This window comes from Tribolium madens, unplaced genomic scaffold, assembly GCF_015345945.1.
Source record: "Tribolium madens isolate multiple individuals breed KSU strain unplaced genomic scaffold, Tmad_KSU_1.1 Scaffold_97;HRSCAF=244;Tcas5.2_LG3a, whole genome shotgun sequence".
Lineage (NCBI taxonomy): Eukaryota > Metazoa > Arthropoda > Insecta > Coleoptera > Tenebrionidae > Tribolium > Tribolium madens.
The window spans coordinates 3,145,863-3,166,973 of record NW_025401069.1 but is presented as its reverse complement, the minus strand read 5'-3'; the positions used below and the strand labels follow the sequence as shown (position 1 = coordinate 3,166,973).

The window sequence follows — 21,111 nt, the reverse complement described above, 5'->3', positions numbered from 1 at the left end:
GAGGTCGGTTAAATTAGGGCAAAGTTGCGCATTTTTGTGCTGAACAATAATCTGAAAGAAAATTGAATGTGGCATTTTTAATTTTTTAATTATAGGAAAAAAACGGAAATTTGTAATTTTCGTTTTTATTTTTTCAAGCGAAAACTAAAAGACCTAGACGTTTTTAACTAAGACGTCCTTAAGGCACTTTTTTACAAGGAATCTAAATCTGTCATCGCATTTTCCAAGGTGCTCTTGATGTCAGAGTTACAACATTCAACTTTAGATTTTCTTATAGACGCCATATTCGAAATCTCTATTTTTGAAGAGTCGTTTTGTTTCTGATTACAACGATGTATCAAAGTTTACATGCTATTTAAAATTAAGGAAGAGCGCTTTAAGGAAGAATGCTTTGGAAAAAACAACAATTATATATATTATAATTAACAAATTAAATTTTTACAGTTTAATTAATATTGCAAACAGATCATCTTTTATAACTTTGTGTTCTTTTGTTTTGCCAAGAACAAATTCTAGTTTATCACGTTGTTCCTATTTTAAAACCTTGGTTTTTAAGTAGGTAATCTTGACGGAAATGTGACATTCAGATTTAACTGTACTGTCAAAATCTAGTTTGTTAATTAAAATTGTTGGTATTTTTTCCAAAGCACTCTTCTCAAAAACGCTTTTTCTTAATTTTGTCAGCATATAACATTTAATTATATCGTGTGATACATCTTCGTAATCAGGAACAAAAAGACTTTTAAAAAAATCAGTAATTAAATACGAGTATGGCGTCCATAAGAAAATCCAAAGTTGAGTGTTGTAACGCTGATATCAAGAGCGCCTTGGAAAATACGATGACAGATTTAGATCCTTTATAAGAAAGTGCCTTAAGAACATCCTAGTTAAAAACGACTAGGTCTTTTAGTTTTTGCTTGAAAAAATAAAAACGAAAATTACAAATTTTTGTTTTTTCCAATAATTCAAAAACTAAAAATGACACATTAAGTTTTCTTTTATATTATTGTTTAGCATAAAAATGCGAAATTTTGCCCTAATTTAACCAATCCCGTATCTCTTATAATAACTGAGATCCCCATGGTGGAGCTCGAAAAACGAACACCCTGTATAAGAAAGAAGTTACATAACATTTTCACAGCGCTTAATACAAGTAAAGAAGACTTTGTTTATACCTAAAAAGAAAAACGTGTTTTAAAGCATTTGTATTGAACTAAATAAATAACAATTGTGCACTTGTTTGCGGTTAAAATTTGCGCTAGTATTACCGTATTTAAATTTTCTCTATGAATAACGGCAAATACATGCGGTGGCATCCACTGCAACAAAGTTCTTAATGCTAATTACGTGATTAGAATCACCCCGAAAGAAGCCCACTAGCACAGCTAATGTATTCATGAAGCGACTTTTATGTTTGCCAATTAAACAAATGCTGTAAAGTCGGTTTTACCAATCTGCTGGTTCAAGCAAATTGTGTCAATATTACGCATCCCATACGTGTTCCAACATTTAAACGCGCACCCAGTTGATGATAATTTGCGCTTTCCATTACAATTTTTCAACCGAAAATATGATATAATGATTTGTTTTTCTGACAGAACTCAATTGTTTGACAAAATTTTCTTTTCGTTGATAATTGAGAAAATTGGTGAAATTGGTCAACGCAAGAGGATTTTAATCATCTGCATGCATATATAATTGGGTTCTCATTTCTGAGAAAATTAGTAAGAGTTTTAAGACTGAAGAAAGCGGCCGCAGACTTGTCATAAATTATTTACACTTTGTTTCAATCCGGAACTATCTCTACGGATACCTTAGATGGGAATGCTTTATATTCGACAAGGGTGTAGCCAGAAATTTTAAACGTAGGAGGATGTGGACAATAATTTATAGCAAGTAATTTCTGGAAAAAATGCCCGCAACAAAATCATCTTTTATATCCTCTCAAAAAATATCAAAATGATTTGCAGTTATTCAAAATCAATGTCAATTGTCTTTAACTTTTTTAACATGTTTACCATTTACGAATCAGCAAAATAGTAAATGGTTGAGAAAGTTTCGTTAGGAGAAACACCATGTATGTGTAAGAGTATTTTCAACTTCAAGTTTTAAATTAGTGCTTTAATTTAAGTTAACAAAGTTGTAACCACATTTAGTCGCTATTTTGCTTTGAACATGCAATTAAATTAGAGATAAAATTCCCCAATGAGGTCTATAATTAATGATCTAATTCATAATTTTATTGTTTCAGGTAAATTGGTTCTGCTGTCGTGAGTGGCAATCATTAAAAGTTTCGTCTATCATTTTTCTTTTTGTCGCCTTTCGATTGCTAGAAGTTCTTGTAAGTTATTTTATTTCAGCAAGTTATTTTATTTGCAGTAACAATTGTTATTTCAGGTTTCAATTGCTTTTCGTTACGAAATTTAATTTAGATAAGATCTTTATTGCTTTCTAACATTTCAGCTTCGAAAGGTCCGTTTAAACTATATAAATAAAATCAGTGTAGTGTAATAATGAATTAGATAAACTCGACTCAAAGTGTTCAAATATTTGTGGACCGGACCCTCCCTAAATCAATGTTTATCTAAGTGTGTTCTAATTATAAACATTGTTGATTAGTATGGTGAATTTGAATGTGATGCTGCATTGCATATGCGGTGATATCTGGTCATGCTGATTGGTCGATCAGTGATAGCAAAATGGAGGTGATATGTGTGCTGATGCTCGTTTGGAGTACACTGGCATCAAATGCTCTGCCACCTGTCATTCGCATTGGTAAGTTTTGTAATTATTTCACTTTTAAATCTGTTAAAAATCAATTAATATACAAATGTAAAAAATGGTGGATGCGCCGGGATAAACAGTTTTTATTCTATATTCGTATATTCAAATTTTTTTTCGTTTAAGGGTTAAACGAAATCACTTTTTTATACAAATCTAAAAAAACTTCTTTGATGTTTTAAGCTTATATCCGAGTTTATTTATTACCACGTTTTATTTTACGCTTTGATCTTCTTTAAAGTCAAATGTATCAAATAAAAAAAGCATTAATAACATTTAATTATAAATGTAAAAACTTGAAAATAGTTATTTATTATACAGGGTACGCCCCAGAGAAAATTTTCAAGTAAGGTAAGATACCAGGAACATGAAAAAAATGTTTAAAAAATTCTAGCTGTCAAAAAATTTTGAGTTTTATTTTTTGACATTTGACATTTTTTTATATCTATTTAATGATACTGATTGATAATCTTGTATATGTTTTTTTAGAATGATTTGATAAAGGGACAAAAATTTTGCCAATAAAGCCTCAAATAACATTGAACAGAGTTACAATTTAAGATACAGCTTCCTTATTTCCTGTTTTAATAGCCTATATCAAAAAAACTTGAAAAAATATTTTTCCAACAGAAATAGAGTCAAAGTGCAAACTTTAAACTCTCATAACTTCGAAATTTTTATAGATAAAATTTTTTTAACATTTTTTCCATGTTCCTGGTATCTTACCTTATATGGCATTTTTCTCTGGGGTGCGAGTTCTGGCGCATCCTGTATAAGGCGATAAAGAGGTTGTTTATATACGAGTGAAAGGGTTATTTCACGAGTAGATAAACAATCTTTATCGTCGTGTCTAATACAACATTTTTTTCTATAGCAGGACAAATTCAAAAGCAAAAATAAAATTTCAAAGAATATTACAATTTTTGGCAAATTGTGTTACTAGGAGTTACTAAAACACTTTATTTACCCTTGCTGTTAAAGTGCTACTTTATCTACTCAAAAGAGTTGATAAAGAAATAGTTTAACATTTGCTATAGAAAACAAATATTGATCGAAAATTTTATTTGTACCAAGTTTCTGTTTGCTTTTGCAGAAGAAATAAAAAAGAATCCTAAACGTCGCAAATGTTTTGATTCCAGAAGCTCTAACAAGATTATTTTTGTTTTGTAGGTATTGAAGTTTAAATGAAATTTTTGAAATTCTATAGTAAAAGGCACCTAAAGTACCGAAGTAGGGGATTATTTGTCCGGAGTTTTTGATCATTTTATAAAACGATCTAATTGTAATTATAAGCAAATTTCAATTAAATTATAGAAAGATATTCAGAAAGCAATTACTGAATTCCCAGCAGTTAAACCTCAATGACGTAAGCAATTAAATTTGTTAAACTTGTCTGAACTTCTCTCAGTTCGTTTCTAATTAATATCTTGTGCTTTTTTGCCAATTTAGCTTCAGAAGTTATTAATTAATCGCAAAACAGAGCGCAGCATTGATACGAAACTTAAAATATTTGTCCATTGAGTGTTTAAACATTTTCCTAATTAAATTTAGCAATTTGCAAGAACATTAAAAGGAGAGTTGGGACGTTTTATTTAATTTCCATGAAAAAAGTGGAAAAATAGCACGGCTCCTATTAACCTTTGACCGTTTTGGCAATTTGTCTGAGGTCTAAATCTAATGAAATTATCCAAGTCCTTTCATCGCAAATTTGAAGCAATCATTTCCTGGCCGTTACGTTAGAGTCTCCAGTTATCGCCAGCTGACTAATTCTTTTGCGGTAAGTCGAATTGCTTACATCACATAAAACTTCGGAATAATTTACGCAATGCAGGAAAAATCTTCGGAATTCAAACATCGACTTTTTTATTCAAACCCCGTTAAGACAAGACAATTAGAACGCTCGGATAAAGATAAGAGAGGAAATATATTCTTTGAAGGGGGTACAAAAAAAAATGGTTTGGCAGAATAATGCTACTTACTGACGTTATTTACACAGATGTCGAATTGAAAATTTGAGTTTTTAATTTGTTTCAGCAGAATGGCATTTTGATTAAAACGTTACATCGTCATTTGGTGAAATCGCTAATTACGAGATGTTTCTGCTTAGTATGAATGAGCAGATTATTCGTATCTTTTAATTTGTGCGGTTTTATTTAACAAACCACTCGTTTGGGGTTTGCAATTCGTTTCGGTGATAATCTGCAACCGGACGCTTTTTGCTTTGCTGTGCGGACATCACGCCCTAATAGATTTATACCTAAAAGCTTATAAATTTGCCGGGTGTTGCTATTATCAGCCACGGATGCAGAAAACTCAATTAGTGTGAGAAAATGTACATTTGCACGAGCTTTATCTAGATATTGTAATATCCTCAACTCTTTCACCCTGCGAATTTCTTTACTTAAAAAAAATGCCTTTTTACGAGTTACAAAATTGTTAACATCTGTCTTTGGTACTTACCGTACTCAATGGGTCCGCACCCCACGAGTATCACCCCTCCAGCTGGGGGTGTATCTTATGTCCAGTTGTACACAAGAGTTTGAGTGACAACATATTACAAAAGACTCCCTTATCATTGATACGGGAAACTTTTGTAACCCGTGAGAGGGACAAGTTGTTTTTGTAATAAATTTAAATCATTGCACATTATTGTCATTAACGGATCAGTAACGTCTGGGTCAAAAGTCAATTTAAGTAATTTTTTTAAGACCCTAATCGAAAGTAAGTTTTTCCACCCTAAGTTTAAAAAGGAAATTACTTCCCAGGTAAGATTTTTAGTTTCCTCATCTGTCAAAATTACAATAATAGTTTGTTAAGCTACAAGAAATGTAAGGGCATTATAACATTTGGGGAAAAATTGTACGTACCGTGGTGAAACTGAAGCCCCGTTTATTCTTCCGTGAAAATTTAGTCCTTACATCCTGTGTCGCTTATTACATTTTTTCCGCTACCGATTATTACCATTGACCACATTAAATTATCACACAAATTGGCGACATACTAGTTGACGTCTAATTTTTAAGTTACCTACGAAAGTTGCTATGTAAACATAATAAATATTTTATGAAAAAAAAACTTGTGCGACGACCCGCGAGAACTGTTTTTTTCTAAAAAAACCATTAAATAGGGAAATAGATGAAGCTGCAAATATTCCATGTTTGGATTTACTGCCATCGAAATCCAGAAAAAATACGAATGTTTTTCAAAAATGGTTACGTTCGAAAAATGTATCAGATATAACTAAAAATGTGATGCTGGCTTATATGGCTGAATGGTCTGTGAAACTAAAGTCACCGACACTTCATGAAGAAAATGTGGACATCTTTAAATTTCCAAAATGAGTCAGTTTGTAATAAATTGGAATCAGCTAACAAGATGTTTAACAATAAAAGTGGGTACCGAAGACAAAACTTTAACAACAACAGTAAGCATCTTCACACGAAAGAACCAGAAGCCATAAAAAAGGGGTTCTGTTTCTGAAGTCCAATTCAAGGTCCAATCAACTTCTGGTCTCGCATCTGGTGCATCTGTATCTTTTCAAAAACAAACAATAATCATTTGTTGGACAGTAAACATTCAGTTATTAAAAATTCAGCTTTTTCATAATAATAAATAATTTTCATAAATATCTTCATTTCTTACTGTGAAGTAATTTTTCTATTTGTGTTGTCATCATCTTCATTTAAATAAAGCAGGATTTTATTTCGATACTCTTAATTTGTAAACATGCTACTGTGAGCAGCAATGCATTGATTTGTATTTTTTCAAATTAAAAAATGTCTCTGGATACGTAACACCTCAGAAGACTAGTTTATTGATAAACAGTAATAAAATATAGATTGAAACTATTGAAAATGCAACAACAGAATTGAATAAAAGTTTTTGTGCTTGGTCTTGTCAGAGAGAAATGTTAATTCGTCTATTTTCCATTTTCTAATTACTCGAAGCGATTAAGAGAAAAAGTTTAATGCTTATCTTATAATCTGCAAGTGGGAAATATTGAATCGAATCTTTAGCAGTTCCATTAAAAAGTAATTACAGTACAGAAAGAAATTCTGTACTTCTTGTTATTGCAGTATCATAGCGGTAATTTATTCTGGATTCTGTAAAAGTAGTTTCGATCAGTCTCTTCCGGGTATCATTTATTCCGACTTTGGCCTAGATTTAAGTAAATTTGCTATTTCTAGTCTCGATCTGTAAGTATACTATTTTCAATCCCGCTAGACATTTTCCATGTTTCGAATAATATTTCGGATCATAAATTTTCTAAATAGTGAGATTGGCTAAGGTGGCAAGTTTGTTGGGAAAAATGCGATGCATTATATGATATGAATTTATTATTCTGATCGGGTTACGGTGTCACGCTCAGGCGATAGGTCATTTATAAATCGCTTATAAAGTGGGCTAAGTGAGGCAAACATGTAGAGTTAAATTTGGAGAGAAAATCAGAACAAACAAAGATATATGCGGAGTGGGGTAGGATTGGGACATCGGATAAGCAAAACCGCAATAAATCTTGAGTGTGCCGCAGACTTGGGAAGTCGACTACACTTGAGGTCGACTGAAACCAAAAGCACAGTTCAACCCAATCGGTTCGGAGAATGAGCTTTTGTCAGGGAACAATAAGACGACAGGACAGACCTACTGACACGCAAAGCAAAATCGCATTATTTAAGTTATTTTGTTTCGCTTTACATCCATCTTCCACTTTCCGATCCGAACTAATTGTCTATGATTTTTCGCTAAATTAACAAGAAACATCCGTCGAACAAGACAAAAGGCTGTTTTTACGCCTTCTGGCTCCTCTTCATTAATTATCTTCTCTGTCTTCCGCTGGCGCACTCGTTAGACTAGAAATTATAAAGTGAACTTTTTAAACCTTATTACACCATACCACAAAAACGTTAATTGCAACCTTTGTTCAATCTCAAACTTCATTTGCCCCTTTTATTCCAAGCCTTTCAACAACCCCAAAATATTGTTGATATTTTTTACAACACATAAGCGTTTGTTCCGTTTTTTACTTATTTCAAAATACAACAAAATCACTTCGCCAAGTTTCAAATCAAATTTGTTTTATTCTAAACTTACAAGGTTTTTGTATCGTAAAACAAGCTATCTCGTAATTCCTTTAAGCTACTTACATTGCTGTTTATGTGAAACACTGAAATTTAGTTCCAGTAAGAGAGCTTTGGTAACCATCCAACATATTTACCACAGGTGCTCAAATTTTTTGAACAAGAGGCTATTATTAGTATTTGTACACATCTCGTATTTTATTAATACGAGGTTTGTGTCGCAAAAAAGCAAAAAAACGTACTTTGCCGATGTTTTCTGAATTCTTATCTAAATGTTTGTAAAATGAGTCAATTTGTATGTTCTTAGAAATTTTAGTCTTGACAACTTGAACGCTATGAATAATTTTTGACGAGAACGTTTAAGGTTTTTAATCTTGATGACACCGAAACATTGTGGTAAATCAAACCTACTAATTTATTATTATTTATAAAACAGTTTTTATGTTTTATTTTGACTATTCAATTCACCTCTCTTTTTTCAAATAATAAATTAAAGCGCAAATTGCATGACCCCATGGAAGGACCAATCTGAATTTAGTATTTAATATGATTACCATAGCAACACAAAAAAATTCCGACATTTTTTTGACTCAGTAGCTAAAATTAATAAATAAAAAATTATTGATACAATACATAACCTCAAATATTTAGCAAAACTTTATTTTCAACATCAAAAACTAAGACTTATATCTGAACTCATTGATGTTTTGTAATTTTCTTACCGAATACCACTTGTTTCTTGATTGAATCCGGGAATTTTGTTCTCGTGATTGCCAAAAAAATTCCGGAAACAATCAACGCACTCATAATATTATAAGTGAATATTTCACTCACTTGACATTTGGTTTATTGAATAGTCCGTTGAATACAATTTGTACTATTCGTAGTCAAAGATTTTAGAATATTTTTATTCAACGTCATTACGCTTGCGAAACCATTCTTGCTGCGCGCTCATGGTATTCATAAGCGAATAACCATACACAAAAATATTCAGCAATTTTTGACTACTCGCTACTACTCGTAGCTAAATATTTTTTGCCAAGACCTTTATGAACATTGTGCCTTTATTTTTGTTCGATTATGTAGAAGCGATCTTATTCTTGGGCAACAAATTGGTTGGAGAAAAACGACAAAGGGCGAATTACCGCGTGGTTTAAAAACTAAATATGTATATTGGAAAAATATATAGACACGATTAGTAATAATTAAATAAAAATGAAGGTAAATGGGACGGTACTGTGCCTGGTGTAGGTGCTAAGATAAAGACTCGAAGCTACTAGTTGATAACTTGAAAAAGCAAAGACTCGAAGATGCAAAACTCTAGGCCACTAATTGACGACTCGAAGATACGAAAACTTGAAGATGCGATGGTGGTTGCAGCAGCAATGCGGTCCTCTTGCAACCTCAGACCAGGAGTGGGCAGAAAGCGAAAATTATGACAGCCAATTCAAATTAAGCAAAAAACAATTTTTCAAAATTCAAAATTCCTGCACGCGCTTGTTTTCAAATCTGCCCGTCATCTTATTTGCATTTTCCTAGAGTTGTGCACTGTGTGCACTTATGAAATCTCAATAGGTTGTTTGAAAAGATCGAAAACAATGGATCAGGTTATTCAGCTCTGGTCGCGTTGAGGCACGACATTGTTATTGTCCTGCTGAAGCTTCCTCACCAAACCATGCAACTAGCCCGACTGGTATTCTACTCGGTATTGCTGTGTTTATTATCCTGCCATTCCCATTCAGGAGCCGTTAGTCGCTTCAGCGGACGTGTGGCTTCGCTTCATTACTCTCATGATCACGATACATATAATTACAGTAGAGCACAACCCTCCTTTCTAACATTAATTGAATGACAATTAGTAAAACGTTGCTAACTTCGTACAAAGCCTTGTGTGTATTTCTATCAAAACAAGTATTATTTTTTATTTAAATTAGAACAGACTCAAACAAAAGCTAAGTAAATTAAGGGCGCGAGTTTCGCTTGTTTGGGGACATTCTAAATAACACGCCAAAGTGAATTCAATTATTTTTCAGTTCTGATTCTATTTTATCCACCTACAAAACTTTTTTCATTATTTATTTAGGGTGATAACAAACGCTGCACTGTTTTTCGGAGAGCTGAGGTCTCAGTTGGACAGAAATCGAGTATTTAATTATTTTTTTCTTCTTGACGACGTTTCATCTTTGTTAGTTATATGCAGTCAAAATGAAAATATTAATGTTCAGTTGTATCGCAACGGTTCATTTTTCATTTTGAGAATTCTGAAATGTGACAAGATTAACGGTCCAAAGCCAGCAACAATTTATTTTTATTGAAACTGACTTGAATTTTTAGAAAACTTTTACACAAGTTTCAAAGAATTAAACTGAGCATGTCGCTGTTTGCACGCAAAATTATTAAACATAAAATAAAACTTCCTTGTTACATACAAAAATTCCTGCCAGGACATCATATGTAAGAGTTTTAACTTTATAAAAACTTTTCTCATAAATTATCTAAATGAAAGCTTTTGAAGCCTATAATTTAAAACATCAGGTGAAATTTTATTAAGTAAAAAAATGAGTCAAGATTTTCTTACATGCAACAGCGTAAAGCCGAAATATTTGTTTACACACACAATCAACATTTTAAAATGAATTCTTTTGAACAGGTTTTTTCTCACTTTCTGCATTTTTTTCATCTTTTGGTTCATTCATATCATAACCGTTTATGAATTCAGCAAAAGTGATCTTAAATTTTTCTTTTATTAGTCGTATTTTTGTTTTAAGTTTCCAGCAATAAATAATTCAGGAGCTAATGAATGCTTTGTGTTCAAAATTCTATCAACCGAGAGCAAAATTTGTGGTTTCTTTTTGCAAACTTTTTTTAATGTAGCAATAAGACATGTAGGCGTTTAAAATTACAAGTTAGAAAAATCGGGAACGCTTGAAAGTCTTGGAATCCGAAACTGACAGAAGGAAGGTTATTTTATTCAGTTCGGAGTATTCCCCCAGAACATAAATTATGTTATCTAAAACATGCGTTATCTTTAGCACACAAACGGGAAAGTGCTCCACATGATTGTTTTAGTATTTACATCCAAGATTATGTAGATTACGCCACCAGAGTTCAAACTTTATTTTACGTTTTTTTCGCAAAAATGCAACGTGGTTTAAGTGAATCTGAATACGCTTCCGACTTGGTGAAAATGTTATTGAATGAGTAATGGCAGTTTAAAGATGAATGCACTTTTGAATCGAGTTAAGAAATAGTAGGACTTTGCAATTTACCTATCTGCCACGTCTTACACACTTGCATTTTATCGCATTGGGAGAAATATCTTTCGAGAACCTTTATCAAATTAAAATTTCCCAATTCAAAGCGGAGTTTTACAATGGTTTTAAGTAGCAATTGTGGGCTACTTGGAGCCTAACAGGCTTAAGAATCGTCAGACAAAAGCCAGCTCGCGCCCCATTTACGAAAATAGCTAATTGTAAATTGTTTGCTCTCTTGCTGAAACTTGCCGGCATTAATTGCACTGATCGTTTCTTCTCAAGTTTTCGCATTCATTTTGTAGAGGCAATAAAAAGAAATGATTTCCTTGGGCCTAAGACCCGAATTAAGGTCAGACTAATAAATTTTGAGTAGCAATGAAGCGCAGCTCATCGACTTAAAATATCTTCACGAAGTCGCAAGTATAAATCCCACAAACCCGGTTAGTTTCCCAGATCTTTCTGATTATCGCTTAACTGGTAGCAAGGGCGTAGCAACACAGATACAAGCTTATCTTACGGCCTACAAAGTCAATGAAAAAATACATTTTTAAGGCAGAATAGTTTCTCCAAAAATATTGTCAGAAAAAAACCTGTTATCAGATTGCTTTTTTAAGAAATACAGAAATACTTTTAAACCTATAAAGAATAAAAGAAATAAAAATATTATATTTTGCAAACATTGATTAATGGAGCAGGTGAAGCGCGGATTGTTCCGCCACTACCATTAGAGTGTTGCGGATTCATTTTCAAGTGTTGAACGTTTATTGACTGGTTCTGTATAGAGAAATGTAGGAAATTTTATTGCTCTATTTTTTGCCAAATGCTAGCCCATGCCGTCATGTTGGCACCACTGCCTTGGCTCATAAATCTGTTCGGGATGAATCCTCTAAAGAATTCCGCGGCGTTGCTGAAATATATCGTGATTAAAATACTTACAAAATAGATTCTATGCACTTCACTGGCCAATCGGTTATCTCTCAAACGTTTTATTGCTCTGCGATAAATTTACAAAGACCTAATTCGCATTACATTTATAATTCAGATACAAATACGCTTCTGAGGCAGGTTTTAAGGCTTGTTAAAGTCGTCGGGATAATCCGCTCGATCTAGATGAATCCAAAATATTTACTTTGACAGTTCAATTACCTTTCGTTTTTGATTTTTTTACAAGACTTTTTGGGTAATTTTGAAACGATTTCATGAGGTTGCGGTATCGATTTTGCTTCTTTTGCAAAATAAACCTCACAATAAAGGTCAGCAAACTCTCGAGTTTCCCTGCTACATTAATAAATTAATAAAAGAGATCTTTACGATATTCTGATGCTAATTTTGTCGCTCGGTGTTAACAGCCAATGCTTTGGTATTAAAAATCTGCAACCACTTTCAAGATTTATCTTTTGGAAAGGGCTCCAAAGCCAACATAAAGTCACTATTGAAATTTACAATTTATAAAACGAAGCGAGAGTTTGGATTTACAAAGATAAAAGTCTTTTATCTGTTCAGAATAACTCAACTTTGCAAAACCTCGGATAAATATTTTTAGTAAATATCAAGTAATTAGTTGTCGCTTCACTCCACTACTGCCTCAACACATTGGAGTTGGAAAAAGTTGCACTTTTGTCTATCTTTTGCAATAATACTTTGACTAATTTCAGTTCTACTTTAAATCAATTTGTTCGCTCATAAATTAAATTTGCACACCCCTGTTCAACCCTTTCAACAAAAAGTGGTTCCACTCACGCTTTTGATTTATGTGTGCAATTGTGTATTATTCCTGTAAAATAAGCCTGAAATCCTAATTACCATAAAGCCAATTCTCGTATTGTATCTAATATTTTGATTAATCATATTATTGTGACCAAATATGTTTGTTTTATGGAGCACGAAACCTTCGGCTTAAACTAAGCCTGAAAAATGCGTACGATGTGAGCGTGTAAAAAATTTTACTTTTCCATGATGCCCCTCGTGACACACTTTTACATCATCAAACTTAATACTGCAAGAGATAAAACATAATGAGCAATATTTTTGTGCTAGAATTTGATTAAAAATAATGGTGTTGAAACCTAATATTCTTGGACAAAGATAAATCGAAGAACGTGAGGAAACTTGCCTTACGAAATTTAATAACATGACACTTGTAAAACTCAAACTAATAGTTTTAATGTCAAAATATACTCATTTTGATTCATATTTATAAAGAAGCTTTTTTTACTGTAAATAAAACTTTCTCTTTGATTTTTTAAATATTTCCGCAGGCAAATTACTCATCTTTAAAAGCCTTTTTAACTCGTCATTAAGTTTACTTTTAATCAAAATTCTCCACAAGGATTGATCGCAATTAATTACTCTCCTAATTGGAATTTTCTGGAACTTCTAATTTTGGACTTTTACCTCAAAAATACTCCGAATGATAGCAACTCATATAACAGTTATTAGTAAGAAACAAACGAAACATAAATAATAGTTATTGAAAATTGTAGTTATTAAAATTAGAAAACTCGGCTTATGCCTTGAACGGCGATTTATTCAATTCTCAGTGAGTTCAAGCTTTATATACGTTAGATAAATTTTCGTCGTGGGAATATTATAAATCCATTAATCAATAATGTTCTCGGCTTGTTGGTTTGAATATTGCAAAATGATCTTGACACACATTAGACATGAATCAATTTATTAGTGATTACACTTTAACGGTCCAGCATTGACAAACACTACACTAATAGGTTCCCAGTGCAATTATTATCATTAATCGAGGATTTTGCCTTTAAGGCTTTGTCAATGAGCCATAAACAATTCAGTGTATGAAACTAATTTATCCAAAATACTGAAAACACTCTATGTGAAACATTTTTATGATTTTTGCGCCAGGTTGATGATCTCTGCGTATAAAAATTTAACGTCAGCGCTCCGTTCTGGTGCAGCGGTGACGTTAATTACTTGTAAATAATAAACAAGCGTTGGGGTGCTCTGCGTTGTTTATTTACGACTATAATAGGGTGGTGAGAGTAACGATGTCACTTCGCGGTATAAAAAATGTGAAATAGCAAAAAGTTTACGTTGTGACAATTTTCGTAATTCTTACAACCGTGTAATTTACACACGATGTTTCACCCGAAACCTCTTGCAAAATCTTTATTTATGTGTGGATTCCATTCATATGTAAAGTGAAAGTGCAAAGCCTCTCCTTTATGGTAACAATTTTCAGGGGAAAAAGCCATATTTCAAATCCTTAATTGAATTCATGCGCACCCGCAATTGAAAACCACACAGGTTTTTTAGAGAAGTTGCGAGAGTGGATTTTTCGTATTGTCGAGATTGCAAAAAAAATCTTGACGATACTGTATGAAGCTCGTGATGAACGACGTTGACAAACGGATCGTCTATTGTGCTCGAAATACGGCTAGATGTGTCCATTATCTCTCATATTTGCGCTGAAAGAAAAGGCATAAATAAGAGGGGAAAGGTGGCTAAGCCTCACAGGAGTAAACACTATCAATATTCTAGGAAACAACAAAAAAATATTTTTTTTAATATAAAGGCTTGTATTATATCCTCTTACATTAAATAGCAAAGCAGCTTACGCAAAGGTACTATGTCTATTTACTTATTATATAATATTTCTAATTCTAAGCTCTTTGAACATAAAAGCCGACACATTGTTGTTTCAAATTTCTGATCAAAAAGTTCAAAAGTTGCATAAACGTAAAACGTTTTTGTTTTACCCACTGATTTTATTTCAAAGAAAAAATCTGTACTGTATTTATTATTTTTGAAAGGTATAAATGCCACATTTAATTTTTTAAATGTTAAATTTTTATCATTTACAAATTGTTGATTACATCCACAAAAAAAAAGAATTTGTTAAAAAAAATGGGATTACAGAATATAAAGTGATTGGCTTATTGTTGATTATCCACTTGCATTTTTCTTGCTTTATAATCCACTGGAAAAGCAAATCACTTCCCATAAACTGTAAGGACTCCTTGCACATAAATTTCCCACCGAGTGTAACATGCAAATACACGTAAAACGCAAGCCAAGCTTAATCCTCCCTACTTATTTACTATCGCCCTATTCGCATGTGTTAACTGATCTGACTCTTGAGTCGACTCCTATGCTTCACCGTCATAAGTGCAGGTCTAGACTTTTCCCAAAGTTAAGTGGGTCTTTGAGCTCTATCATCAACCATAAAATTCAATTTGGCGGAAGCAGAGTCGCTTTTCTTCCAGCGAGTTGGTTTTTAATTCGAATTTGTTAAGTTAGTCAGTCGCAGGAGTCAATTTTTCTGTGAGGAGCCGGCTGTATGTAATTACGCGTCACGTAGAGACCCTAGGCAGGAAAAGACAATCTGGTAGTGTGCAGGGTGAACAGACTGATCTTGTTTCTGCGGAAATGTTAGTTACAGTCATTTCGGCGATGAGATCAGCCTGTCGAACCCAGCTCGAGTTCGTTCAACACTTCTTCTCTAGTAATATGCAACGCTCTTACCTGATTATCCCATGGAAATCGCTTCCGAAAACTCGCTGCTTCCGTTCCCTCTGAGATAACAATTTACTTTAGGAAATTATTATGTAGATTTCGTTTTCGCCCTGATATAGACATATTTAAATATATTTCCGTGTTCTTTAGATGGATAAATCCAAAACAATTTAAAGTTTTAATAATTTTCCTCAAAGTTTCTGTTTACTTAACATTTACGTCTTTACAATTCACAAATTACATTTCATAAATTTGAAAAAACACAACACGCCAACCGATATTTCCCTGTTAGAAACAAGTATTATCTCCTCCAATAACCCCTTACCACTTTTTTATTTTCTCTTTTTGCTTTACGATACTTGTTTATTTTTTCAACAGCCCTCGATTCAATAACTCATAAATTTTTGTTTTCAGCTGATTTTTCCGGCGTTATCTCTATTCCATTGCTACGATAGTTCAGCTTTAGAAATGAGAGAAACTTTGGACGCAGACGTAATGAGAGCTTTGAAAGGCAATTATACGTAAAGCTCCACATAAATTTCAACTTTCTAAGCTACATTTAACAGCTCATAGTAAAACATTAACGGCTACAGAAAAACCGTCCGTTTCAGTTCGTTTTGTCGAAACGCATTTGTTTTTGTCATATAGAGCTTCGTTAGTTAAATGTCTGGTTTGTTTGTGTTAAATTCGATTAACAAAAGATTTTTTTAAAAAAGAGTTTGTTTGATCGTTAATTATAAGTATAAGCGAGTATAAGGATAATAAGATTATTATCAGGACAAGTGAGCAATTAATTTTGTAACAATAAATGCAACTACACGAACTAAATCTCATGTTTGTTGCAAACTGGATCACATCCTGCAAATGAGCTTATTTGAATATAATTTTGTTTACGGTTTATGCATGCAATGTATGACAAGTGAGGTGCAGAGAATGCAACTGTACATTTTAAAATTCATCTCTTAAAAACAATCTCTTTATATTTATTCGCTCGCTGTGTTACACATTTATTAAATTTTGCTTTAGAATGCTAAATATAGATAAACAATAATAATTTTAAACAATTAATTTTGCAAATCTATTTTCAGTCAAAAAGCTGTAAAGCTGTAAAGTAAGACTCATAAAACATTTAATTTTCTTTGTATGAAACTTTCACGAGATTAAAGATATCACATTACCTAAGAAGAAAGTGAATAAAATATCTGATTTCAAAGAGATTTCTTAAAAATATAAATTCCATTAAAAAAATACCTCAATAATGCCACAAAACCCAAGAATTATTCAAACGCAATTATTTTTCCTGTCCTGTTATAATCTAAAAAAAAAAATGTTTTCTAAAATCATCTCTACTCTATTTTCATTTTATAATATTATTAGCAAAAATATTAAAAAATCAACATGAATAAAATTGCAAAATAAAGAAATTCATTAATACAATTAAAAAAAGGTGATAGATTAATAATTCCATTATTGTCCTCACAACAAATTAACATCCATTTTAAATTAATTAGCTGAAGTAAAATGTAGAAATTACGTAAAAATAAATTTTGCACTAGCAATCCTACAGTATTTTAAAGTTTTTATTATTGCACAAATATGTCCGTTTTTTTTAAATCACCCTTCAATATTTTAAATATTTATTGTCGGACATTCACAAAACTAACAAACATTTTTCTCCTTTCTAAAAATATCAGCGTCATTTTTAAATCTATTCAAAGCAAGGTTTTTCTTAATTAAAAATGATTAAAAGACAATTTGTACTGCAAGTATTGATTGCAAAAACTATCATTTTCCAAGTCATATCAAATCCAGTTAAAACCCAAATCTGCAAAGAAAACATGTATCAAATTAAAATCAACATTCACATATACGCCACTAACACTTAAAGATTGAAAATGTTTAAAATGAGGGAGTTTCAAACTGTTTTAAAAGTATCTTAAACAAATAAGCTAATTTAATATTTTACGTGTTCTATATTTATTGTTTTTAGATGTGAATAGAATGGAATACTAACGAACGATATGATCTCTCAAAAAAATGATTATAAGATTTCTCGAAATTGAAACTCAATAAACTACTTTACGATTTCTTACGATAGAGATCTATTAAAACGATTTAAGTCCTCACGTAAATTATTTCTTATTAAGTTTATAACGACTTAACGGCAAAAGGATAATCTCATTAAATAACTGAGGAAATCTTTGGATCTCGTAATTAGTTGTCGAACTTTTAACATTGTTACCACTTTCTAAGTGTTTTTGAATCGATAAAGAGTTAATTAACATCCTTAACTAAGTTAGACGAGTTTATATTAATGCCGAATATTGTAATTATTTCACTTATTGAAGCCTGTCAAGTATGTTATGCCGAAAGCTCAATATCGGTTGTTACCCATTTAGCTAAAATTAACCTTTAGGCAGCTAGAGAATAATATTTCACAACCGCCGGAGGCTATTAGTCTGCGTTTGCGAATCGACCAATTTATTTTAATAACACAAAGCCTGTATTTGGCACAACAACGCAAAGATAACACAAAGACGCATTCACCAATAAAAAATAAAACCTTAAACGAGGTAAGACGTTTGAAAGTCGACGGTTGTAAAGCAACTGTGAAAACAGAAGCTTTATGTTAGGCGTTTGCTTGATTGGTTTAGGAAGGCAAGATTAACGTTCCAATAACACACACAAACTCATCGACCAGTCTTCCGCAGTGTCGAACTTGATTACGTACAACCGGATTTAAAAAAAAACGACTGAGTGATGGGAACCTACGACAATTGTTAAATATGCTCCATTTAATCCGATATTAACTTTAATGAGAATTGAATTGATACAATCAAAACAGTTATTTCGAATAAAATAAAAGAAAATGCTAAAAACTCGATGTTTTATTGGCTCATAAAGATAAAATTACGGGGTGTTTAGCGCTGAAAAGTAGTGTTAAATAATGCTTATAAGCCGAAATAATCCCAGTTTATTCAGGAGTTTAAATAAAATTGAAAATAGTGAAGAAAAATGTTTATCGCACTTAAGTGGAAGCTATTAAGTAGATTAGAAGTTTCTTAATGATGTTATTTTTAATCCGGTTTTATGAATAAAGGTAGTTTCAAATTTTATTCATGAAAATGTAGGTGCCGTATTTTGATACTGATCAAACAAATTATTTTGTCATTAGTCCTGTATCCATTTTTTGCATTAATTAGGTTTTATAGATTAAAAAAATATATTTTGTGTCAACCTGGCGTAAATCAATCAAACATCGATGGGTAATGTATTGAACTTTCGTAATTAATCGTGAATAACACCCACAACCCAAGTGATGCTCCAACTGTTTGATCAAACAACCATAAATTTAATCATCGCTGAAGCATATGACGTATGTCGTCGCTTATCCAAAACCGTAATATTATCACTTTCATCCCTTGAGACCTGTTATTGAATTTAATCACATTTGTGTTTTCTAAAACTCGGCCAAAAGTTCCAATTAAATTTCAAGCACTCTACCGACTTTTTTGTAATTTGTTGTAGCAACAAGAGCTCAAGTACCGCCTTTAGCGGCGTAAAGAAAGAATATTTTGTGCTGGCTTTTAAATAGGGAATCCAATTCCGCGTTGAGGCACCTTAATAGTAGCAAATCCAGCGGCTTTGGCCAAACAATAGGATGTACACACAATGTATTTAAGTACTAAAGCTACTTTTCCCAAGCTTCCCACCGACAATCACCATTATCATGATCTAGACCAAATTAAGGACGACCACTCAAATTAGGTTGCCATCCCGTGACCAGGTTTAAAAAAAAATAACAAGAAACACGTGAATTTTTTTACATTTCAATAAATTTTCATCTACTCGTATATGGTCTCAGACGTGAGCAAACCTATGTCAGTTTGAATTCTCGAACCAAACTGCACTTTAATAATTTAAGTCGAATGGAGAAGAAATAGCGGTCGCACATATCCACACCGCCTCTTAAAGCCCTTTAAAAGATAAATCAAAATTAGTTTATTTTGTATGCACCTACTGAAATTTTTTACACAAAATTAGATTTTATGCGTTTTTTAATTTTGCTGAATCAAGTCATTAAGCATAAAAAATCGTTTTATAATAACTTAGATAAAACCGTAATAATTTTTCAACCCTACATTTTTGCGGCCGCATCAGGACTATAAAACTTTATAGAGATAGTTAAATCGTGGCTTCTTTAATTACCACTTCACATTCTCTTTTTTGCCACTTGCATTTGACAGTTTTTTATCCACAATTCTGATGATAAAAAAGTATTTTTTACGTGACATTTAATTTTTTGCGTTAAAATTATCCCTCGTTTACTTCAATGGCTTCTAATTACTCAAAGGTAAGGATGCTTAAAAGAAACCTGCTAAAGACATCGCGAGTTTTCTGTTTTTATTCCATTAGTTGTAATTTAATTATAGGGCAATTTCAAACAAATGCAGGTCTTTTCTGGCTTTAAATAACACAGTTATTTAACAATCTAGGACAGTTGGGTAAAAATCAGTTTAAATACAAGCTACACAATTAAAGAGTTTACTCCCACAAAATGTAGGACTATACAATCGGTACAATTTATCTTTTAAGTCTTTAAGATAATTGCTACCTACTGCTTCAGGAAAAGCTACTACTACAAATTAGACGCATCTCTGTAATTAAATTCTTAGTGGATAATTCACTCACAAGAAACACGAGTGGTTTTTTCGGCCTCTCCCTTGACTAATTTATGGATGTTTCTCCACTGTTAACTGAAATGTTAAGAAAGCAAGACAAATTTGCTCTGAAAAATTAAACGACCATCAATAACAAACTTATTTTATTGTGTTAGTTGTCCATAATTGCGTTTTTTGATAATCCTGAAACAAATTTAGTGGTCAAAATGGCGACCGCAATAGATTGTAAATTCGAATATGGTAAATAACTGATGCGGAAACGTAAAAGGAAAATTGTCTGCGGCACAGCCCGATAATTGGATGGGTCCATAGTTGACCGCATTTCGCTAAATTAGAGGTAAATCGACTGAGATTAATCAAGTTCATGAGTAGTGATTAAATTTAGTCATGATGTAAATCATAATAACGAGCCATTATCAAGCAATTATTTCAGGCGGGTACGTTTGCTAGGTAGGTATGTATGGGTCCCTTTATACGATCGCTGGCCACTCGCTTGCTAAATATTGGCTTGAGTTGCGGTTTGACGCCCTGTGGATGCTCATTGTATTGTCACTAGTAAGCCACTTAGTTCCCAATTGGTTTTGCACTTGCCCTGTAAATTACTGGACAGAGAATTAAGGTCTAAGCTGATTGTAATAACTCTTGCTGCGGTTAAATGTCAAGAAGCTAATCTTTCGACAAAGGAAAAATGTTCAAACAATTCGAAAGGAAAATAATTTAAACTTCTCCAAAAACAAAATTTAACATGTATATTATACAGGGTGATGAAAAAAAGGCGCCCACGATTGAAACAGGCGCGTCCTTTCTTATTGAAACATTGTGACCATCATTCCA

At 32.4% G+C, this 21,111-nt stretch overlaps 1 protein-coding gene across 3 annotated transcripts in view; it reads left to right on the top strand.

Annotated features, from left to right (window-relative positions):
• LOC123014307 (glutamate receptor ionotropic, kainate 2) overlaps positions 1-21,111 on the top strand; it is a 98,310-nt gene that overhangs the window by 6,084 nt on the left and 71,115 nt on the right. For all 3 annotated transcript variants that reach the window (XM_044413363.1, XM_044413362.1, XM_044413361.1), the window contains exons 2-3: positions 2,252-2,341; positions 2,398-2,775. In XM_044413363.1, coding sequence (XP_044269298.1) covers positions 2,700-2,775 — 76 coding nt within the window. In that variant the 5' untranslated portion in view covers positions 2,252-2,341; positions 2,398-2,699. The remainder of the gene's footprint in view (positions 1-2,251; positions 2,342-2,397; positions 2,776-21,111) is intronic.